Here is a 9,545-nt window from a genome sequence, read left to right as displayed (position 1 = left end):
CCCTCCCAATTTTTTTAATTTTTTATTTTAAATTAGAAATTAACAATAAAACACTAAAATTAAAAATTTCATTAATTTTAAAACATACTAATTTTAAAACATACTACTTCAATAAAACACTAAAAACCTACTACTCGAATTTAACATACTAGAAACATACAATTTAAAAAAAAAAAAAACCTACTCCTCGTCCGAATCCGGAAACTCCAAACCTAGAGAACCTACTAGTTCGATTAAATCGAATCTCAACCGAAAGTGAGTTTCTTCGTTACGCAATTGTAAATTGATATCTTGTGGAACTTGAACTTGTGTAGGAGGATCCGGTACCCAATCCGGGGATATTGCACGTCCGTCGTGTTTGATCAACATATTGTGCAATATGATACACGCATACACTATGCTATGTATTGCTTTCTTGGTCATCGAACGAACCGGTAGGTGTAGTATACCCCATCTACCTTTTAAAACACCAAATGCCCTCTCAACATCTTTTTTTGCCGATTCTTGCAATTTTTTGAACGCCTTTTCTTTAGCCTCGACGGGAAATGAGGGAGCTTTCACAAAAACAGACCAAGACGGGTAGATACCATCCACAAGATAAAAGCCTCGTCTGTAATGTCGACCGTTAACATAGAAAGGAGAGGAAGATGCGGTACCATCCGTTACGCTTTGGAACAACGGCGACGTGTGCAACACATTGATGTCGTTGTTTGAACCTGGGACACCGAAATACGAATGCCAAATCCATAAATCATTCGACGCCACCGCTTCTAGTATGATGGTTGGTCTTTTGATGTCTCCCCTCACATACGCCCTTCGCAACTCTCTTGGACAATTTTTCCACTCGATATGTGTACAATCGATGCTACCGAGCATCCCGGGAAAATGCCATCTAGCCTCGTGTGCGGCATAAATACGTGAGATGTCGTGGCTCGTCGGTTTACGTAAAAACTCGTTAGAATACAACTTAATGACCGCATTGCAAAAAAATTGCAAACATTCACGTGAAGTTCTTTCAGACATAGCTAGGTATTCATCATATTGATCAGGTGGGTTACCTGTCGCTAGTTGGCGAATGGCGGACGTGCATTTTTGAATCGGCGTGAAACTTGGTTTGCCCCTCGCATCGTAACCTTCTTGAAACCATCCCTCGCTTGCCTCGATGTCTCCAACAATCTTTAAAAATAATTCTTTGGGTAAACGAAAACGATCTCTAAACGTTTCGGCATTGTATAGCGGGTTTTCCACAAAATAATCGTTCATCAAAACTTCGTTGGCACGTATACGATCACGGCCGACCATCTTCTTCTTTGGGCGGGACGACTCGGTATCAAGCTCGTTATACACCGACACAAAATAGTTTAGCGTGTCGTTGTCGGAAGACGACTCGGTATCGGTATCGCTAGACATCGGAAACGTCGAATCCGTAGGGAATTCCATTTGAGAAAGATATAAAAATTGTGTGAAATGGGTTTAAATTGGTTAAAAGATAGAGTTTGGTATGTGAAAAAATGGTTAAAATGTGGATATATATATAAATAAAATGGATTATTTTTTTTATTTTATTAAAGTTACCGTTCATCAACCAACGGTCATGTGCAACGGTCGTTTTTTTGAAAGTTCAACGCGTTGTGTGGTTAACGCGTTAGATATATAACGCGTTTTGAAGTCAGCGGCGACGGTGTGCTTTTCAAACATCACGCGTGACCGGTGGCCATCACGCTCCCGCCCCGGGTCCTCTAAGTAATAATGTACAGGCATTTGAAGCAAACATTATACGTTTCAAAGTGATCTCACATTTAGTTTTTTTTTTTAATTATGAATTAGCGTCATTTACCATTTTTTCGTTATTCTAATAATATAATATAATGCTTTAATATACTGTTACGACGTGTTTATTTTTAACCACGTATGAATTTCGTTAACACAAAGTTTTATTCAATATAGTTTTTTTTATTGTAAGCCATAGTGAGTATTGGTACAGTACCGGTACCATGACGAAACGGACTTATGATGTCAACCAAAAAACATTGGTACTAGTATTGGTGTTATCGAAACCGCCACTGGTATTCGTTTTTTGGGGTTTCGATCGATGTTAAACAGATGTCAACATATTTTTGGACTTATCATACGACTTATTTTTTTAAGTTTTCTTTTTCGGTTACTATATTGATTGCTGACACCGTAATTAATGGCATAGTGAACCGAACCAATATCAACCGTATATCCACGATTAACATTATTTTTATAATTTCGTCGAGGTTTTCATTTAAAAAATATTAATAATTAGGTCTCCCGCCACAGGTGTAACCCACTAGTTTTTTTTTTTTTTTTTTTTTTATATAAAAGTACATGAAATCTCATATTGGCTTCAATGTAATCTGATCTAATCTATTTAAATTTGATCTTCAAAAAATTATTATTTCTTGATAAGAAACAGTAATCGTATGATAAACAAAACAAAAAGATGACAAAAAGAAAAGTAAGAACACCTATAATCATGTGGGATACAAGCTTTGACTTGGAAAGTCAAATATATGATAAATTGACCAAACAACTATTATTAATTACCTTGCTTTATATTTATCGTATATTTCCGGTTATTAGCACAAGGGAGACCGTTAGTGCATGCACAATACGTGTTTTTTTTAGCTCATGTAGAGTCATTGGGCGTTTTTAGGTATCGTATTAGCCTCAAACAAGAAAATTGATCAAACACGCCCAAACACGCCCAGGGGCGGTTGTTCGGCGAGATTCGGCGCCATAGAGGCTGAGGTGGCACCCCCATACCCTCCGGCCTTATTGTATAAGGACGAAGTCTGAGTACTTTTGTGAAAGGGGGGAAGAGAGGAACGAGCGTGCTTTTTGCTACGTTTTTTTTTTCCTTGTAAGAGAGACAACTCGAACAAGAAGTAACCGGCTGGCGTTTTAACAATATCAACATAGTAATTTGAAATATCTTAATTTCTCAAATGGTTGTAGATATATAGCTATATACGGAGTACTACTTTTTTTATTTATAATTTAGGCATGTGAGTATACAATGGTTTCAATCTTATTATGCAAACAGAGGTTATAAAGCATTAATTATTGTTGCTAGATTAACAAGAAAAAGGAAATTCACTTAAACAGCAAGAAGAAGACTAGGCATGGATGCATGATCAGTAAGTTGGCTCTGCCACACGCATTGACACTTGTCAACGCCTGGTGATCCTACATGGACGTTAGCTGACTTGGCAAACCGAGTGACCGTAACAGAAGTGTTGAAGTACTCCCTCACCTGAGTTATAACCCCATCTGTGACCGTCCACGCGTGCACCCAGCTGACTTCACAGCTAGCTGGGAAACACCCTTCAGCCAAAACCACTGAACCAATCGGGACGATGGAGATAGGGTTGAAGTCGAGTGAGTTATCCTCGTCCGACGTGGTATAGCCGGTGAGCAAGCGCATAAGACGGTTGCAAGATGGAGGACCGTGAAACCACCATTCGATGTTGGGGGCTAGGAGGCAGTGGACGGTTGTGGCGTCTCTTGAGGCCAATGCTTTGTAGAGGTTAGAGACCATATTGTGGTTGCATTCATCTGAGGGCGTTTGGTGGTGGTGTTGATCGGCCATCTTCTTAATTAACTTGTTAAGACTTCTGATTATTATTATTTTTTGTTAGAAATGTGAAGAGGCTAAAATGCATGACAAGTCTTATATAGAAGTAGGAGGAAGATATTCAAACAATGGGTTTGACCAACGACATATTAATGAAATAGTAAGAACCTTATTTGAGTTTTGAGTGAAAAGGATAATTTCTAAGTCCACTTTTTCTTTTTTTTTTTTTAATGGTAAAGTTTACTAAACCTACATTACACCTAAAAATTAAATAATTGATTTGAACCAATGATCTCTTTTCTAAGAGGCTTGAAGCTACATCAAGTGGGCTACCCTAGTACATTGGTTATATGTGGAGTTTGACTACTTAGTAATTTGAAAGTAAATAATTGTTTCCCGATTATTTTTTTCCGATAAAAATACTATTTTAATTTACAGGGGTTTTATATATATTTATATGGCAATATGGCATTTGGGAGAGATTCATTTGAGGAAAAAAAAAAAAAAAAACAAAAGGCTCAATTATAAAACATTAAATACATTTTTCTCTCATCTCATTTATTATTATCCACACTAAAATTTTTGTCCAGACACATCAAAATTTATCCTACACGTTTTTTAAATTTATCATAGATATATTGAAATTTATTCTACACAACTCATAATTCATCCAACGCACATCATAATTTATCCTACACTTTAATTAGTCATGACAACTCCCATGCACAACCATCATTTGTTAACACCCAACATTCAGAATCACAAGACAATTAATCACACATAGCCGAGAGGGATCAGGTTATACACATCAAACAAGATCATGCAAGGGTTACCAAATCATATCGTGGATATAAAACATGATCATCGATTAATATCCAATTCAGCTTAAGGTTTGCATGATTATAAAGCTATTAATGAATGATCAATTATCTCACATAACATATAATCAGAATTTACATATAAGATAACTAACTAAGATGCAAGATAATGGCTGACTTGTAGCAACCAGAAGAAAACAACTTCGAGGGAGGGGAGAGGGTTTCTCCTGCCGTCACAATTCCAAGGGGTGGGGGGTAGGGTTTGTTGCAACTTGGTGTTGAGATAATGTGATTAGTGTAGAGAGGGTTACGTAACCTCAAATTATATTGCCATTAACAAGTGGGCCGGTCATGAGGTGTCTTTGTGCTTACAAGAACTGGGTGGGCCGAGATCGAAGTATACAAAAGTGAGGGTATGCAAAGTGTGTAATGGGCTTGGGTGATCCATGCTGTGGGCCGATACATTGTTGGGTTTTAAAGTGTGAAGATGCGGCCAAGAAGATATGCGGCCCAAAAGCCAAAACATTAACTAATAAGTTATCATACAAATAAGTTTAACGGAGTTATACAAACAGACCATTTTAACACATAGAGGAAGATAACGAGAAGTAAGGAAGTAAGGATCGTAAAATAGAACATTACTGACCTTGAAAGTTCGGGTTGTCACATCATCCCTAACTTGAAAGAAATTTCGTCCCGAAATTTAGCACGTAGTTACTGAGGAACCTAGTTAGGTTACGTGGTTTCCTGGTTTCCCTGGGGTGTCACATCATCCCCCCGTTGGTTTGGAATTTCATCCCGAAATTCCGTAGTAGCTTTAGCCTCAGTAGCGGTTTCATTGTTCTCGAACAACTGGGGATATTTGTGTTTCATTTGGTTTTCTCGTTCCCAGGTAAACTCTGGGCCACGACGGGAGTTCCAACGAACTCGAACAATAGGTATCCTGGTGCATTCGAGAATCTTGACCTCCCGGTCCAAGATTTCCACCAGTTCTTCAACAAATTGCAACTGATCGTCGATGGTGAGCTCCTTGAAAGGAACTATGAGGGTTTCATCTGACAGACACTTCTTCAGATTCGACCCACGAAATATGTTGTGAACTCCACTGAGTTCTTCGGGTAGATTCAATCTGTAGGCCACCTTGCCAATTCTCTCCGTGATTTCGAAAGGTTCAACATATCGTGGTTTGAGTTTTGTCTCGTATACCAAAACGAAGTACACCTTCCCAAGGTGAGACTTTAGGTAGTAATCAATCCCCAACTTGGAACTCGAGTGGTTTCCTGTGCTTATCAGTGTAGCTTTTCTGATGGTCACGAACTGCCGCCATTCGTTGTCGCATCAGAGCAATCTTCTCTACTGTGTCTATGATGAGTTCTGGGCCAGTGATTTGGCCGTTTCCAACTTCTGCCCAACAAAGAGATGATTGGCACTTCCATCCGTATAATGCCTCGAACGGAGCAGCCTGAATGCTGGCGTGGTAACTGTTGTTATACGAAAGCTCCACTAAAGGGAGGTGTCTTCCCTGGCCGTTGCTAAAGTCGATTTCACGTGCTCGAAGCATGTCTTCAAGAGTTTGGATGGTGCGTTCAGTCTGCCCATCCGTCTGTGGATGATATGCTGTGCTCATGTCTAAACGTGAGCCAAAGGATTTGTGCACCACTTGCCACAAATCAATTGCAAATCGTGGGTCGCGATTAGAGGTAATGGAGGTTGGCACCCCGTGCCTAGCAACCGCTTCTTTCAGGTAGATGACTGCAAGTGTAGAAAACTTATCCGTTTCTTGATGGCTAGGAATTGTGCTGGTTACGTGAGACAATCAATGATCATCCAGGTGATATTGTTTTCGTTTTGAGTTGTAAGTAGCCCAGTGATAAAATCCATGGCAGTCCGTTCTCGTTCCCATATGGGTGTTTCTGGTTGCTAATACTTCACCTTGACTTTCCCTCAAGTCTAACATCATTCCCCTACCTAGCTAGGTGGGCCTTCATGTCCGATTACCAGCACAAGGTTTATAAATCCTAACGTCTCGCATCAAAACCCAGATGACTAGAATATCGAAGCCGGTGTGCTTTGCTCAACACGAGTTCCCTACAGTTGCCGTATAATGAGACCCACATTCGTTCCATGAGGTAACGAGTATCGTCCAACCTGTCAAAGGTTGCTTCTCCATGCCCCGCATGGGTTCAACTTGAAAATCCTCTTCCTTTAGCTCTCCAGTTTGAACAAAGCGAGTCTGATCAGGTATATTAGAGTCGATAGCGAGCTGCAGAGCTTGTGTATGTTTAGGTTTCACAGTCGTACTCATTCAGTAGTTCCATCCAGCGATGTTATTGCATGCTTTAGCTATTTTGAACATCAATTCACAGGAGGCCCTTGTGATCGGTCTAGGTAACGCATTCGGTACCGTCCAAGTAATGCCTCCAAGTAAATCCAAAGACCACGGTTTCCACCGCCGGTTGTGTCGTGCTGTTCCTCTGGTAACTCTTTTACGTAAGTCATCACTCTCCTGTGTTGCGTCAACGTGTAATTGGGACTCTGATTCGAACCATAAGGATATACCACTGAATCACCCACACCCTCTAGTAAAGACGATGCTCAGTGCATTGCAGAGTTGGGATTCGAAAGCTGAAAAGACGTCCTCCTGTTCTGTCTTTCACGAACACAACACCCTGCTGTGCTAGAGAGATTTAAGCTGCGTGACCTTCGAAAATCCTGCGATTTATCTGCGATAGTATCAAGCGAGACCAAGAAATTGTTGTATCCTCGAAGGACTCTTTGATGTCGATTAGTTTCCAACCAAGATGGATCTTAACGAGATCCACGTACATTCCCACTCCGCTAATTATATGCCCAAAAGGTACCTCTCGAACCCAGAAATTACATTTATCAAGACTTTGCGCAGAGTGGCTCCTCCCTTAGAAGTTCTAAAATATGATATTAATGCCACCCATGGCGTTCCATTCTCCTGGTCAGGATTCAAAACCTTGTCAACAAATAAGGTCGATTCATGCGATCCCTGAAGTTGCCGGTGTGTTGATCAACTCAATGATCATGATGTATAAAGTTGAAATGGCTGCATTGCGTTCGATATGTTGTTCTAAGAGCATTCTCCTCTTGGAGTTCCATCTGATGATAGTTCGTTCACTAGCCAATCCTCGAATGGAAGCTTGTTCCTTGCAACTGGTTAACAGGGTGTTACTACATGGTCGAAGCGAACGGTTCTTGACTGTCACCTTGTTGAGTTCTCGATAATCAGTACACATATCCAACGATACAACCTATCTTCCTGGATATAACTGGGGCTCCCCAAAGCAAAAACTAGGTCCGACAAAGCTCCTGTCCAACAGTCCCTGTTGCTGATTTGACAATTCTCGCAACCCTCCTAGTGCAAGACGGTAAGAGATACGAAGAATCAAGGCTGCCTCTGGCGTGAGATCAAACTGAGAGTCTGTCCAATAGTTGTGGAAGTAAACTTGATAGTTCCTCCCATAGCATGCTGGGTGGAATCATGAACAATTGGTGGATCCTCGATCCTCTTTTCCTTAGCCTTGACATCAGTAACGAGTGCTATCAAAGCTGGATAATCCTTCCGTGGACATTTCTGGCCTTCACTGCTGAATTGATGCTAACCTCTGCACCACTCTGACTCGTTAGAACAGATAACAATCCTCCACTAGGAGAGGGATACGTAGAATCTTCTCTTCACAGGGTACATCTATTAAGAACAACAGAAGAAAGGTCAATGTCGAACACTTGTCCCAGAAGGTTGAGTTTGCATCCCAACGATCATATGAGGTTTCCATTGTCTTGCCATCAGCCGATTCCACAGCAGGTTCGGTTTCAAGAAGCATCAGGGATAAGCAGAACAGTGGCGAAGTGATTAGTCACCAAGAACACATAGGCCACCATGTTGTTATAATCCCGGCGTCGCCCACGCCAATCCCTAATGTCCCTCCATGAGCATCATTTCCTGTGTTGTTGTACTCGTTGCGAGGATTTCCAGTACGGTCGTCGTTCCCTTGGTTGTTGTCGTTGGATTTAACATTGGCCACTCCATGCCGTAGGCACCTTCACTTTCCATACTGTTGGTTACCATTACAAATACCTTGTTGTTGTCGTGACTGTTGCCTCTAATGCTGTTGTTTGAAATGGAGCTCTACAACCTTTTACCGACAGGGTCCACCTCTTCACATTCCATGGTACGTGCAAAGGCACTACTTACTGTGCAGGGAGTTTCACATTCCATTCTACAGTCAGTTGTCATTGCTTATCTCCTGATTAATTCGTAAAAGTTGACTCCCATGAGTCGCTGGCTGGGGTTAAGGATTCGACTGGAGTCAAATCACTGATGTTCATTATTGGTAACTAGGGTTGTTCAAATGCTGAAGTTCATCGTTCTTGCAAGTTGACTGAGTAATACACGATATGTTACGAGAGTGTTGCAGAAGTGATCGCACTTCGGGGTCTATGGTGTCAATACGTTAAGTTTCCAGCAAACGAAGAAAGGTGAGAAAGATATAGACCAATCATTGTCGTTGCAACATCCAACTCGGGGATGTTCGTACAAGCACCTAACATTCTACACAGTTCGCTAGGCGTTCAGATGGGTGTTCAGGTAATACTCGATAACATCGAGATTCGAAAGGATCCAGAGAGGAATGAAAAGTTCACGTTTGAGTAGGGGACAATCACTGTTATAACCCCTATAGGTTTGTTATGTTTCACATTGATCAAATAACAGAACGGAACCCCTTTTTCACTTGTTAAGCCTCACTGGGACTCGCATACACCCCACATTATTATTATGTGTGCACCCACAATAATATTGTGATTAGCATGCTCATCTCAGCTCCTCTTAACTCCTGTCAAATGGTTCCTCAAACTCGAGTAGCAACCAAAGAGCATCACGAAACGTAAGTCATGAATGTTTAGGGAAATACCACCCTATCAGTTACATAACACATGCAAGTAATACATGAATTCATATTGTTGTGCTAAAAGTGCAATTACATGCTATATCATATGTAAGTGTTCACTAGTTATGTAGTACAATGAGTATACAAGAGACGAACCTTGCAATCTGGAGTTGAGTGTCATGGTCGTATTCATGTTTTCAGAACTGTTCG

General features: G+C 40.8%; 1 protein-coding gene across 1 annotated transcript; it reads right to left on the bottom strand.

The window, feature by feature from the left end:
* Window positions 1-3,073: 3,073 nt before the first annotated feature.
* On the bottom strand, window positions 3,074-3,655 carry LOC110938503 (wound-induced protein 1). The gene has a single exon (XM_022180796.2). The coding sequence runs from the start codon at window positions 3,614-3,616 to the stop codon at window positions 3,125-3,127; it is 492 nt and encodes a 163-aa protein (XP_022036488.1). The 5' UTR covers window positions 3,617-3,655; the 3' UTR covers window positions 3,074-3,124.
* Window positions 3,656-9,545: the final 5,890 nt, after the last annotated feature.

The sequence above is a fragment of the Helianthus annuus genome, chromosome 11 (genome assembly GCF_002127325.2).
Source record: "Helianthus annuus cultivar XRQ/B chromosome 11, HanXRQr2.0-SUNRISE, whole genome shotgun sequence".
NCBI lineage: Eukaryota > Viridiplantae > Streptophyta > Magnoliopsida > Asterales > Asteraceae > Helianthus > Helianthus annuus.
The sequence above is the reverse complement of the archived record's forward strand: the minus strand, read 5'-3'. Positions and strand labels throughout refer to the sequence as shown.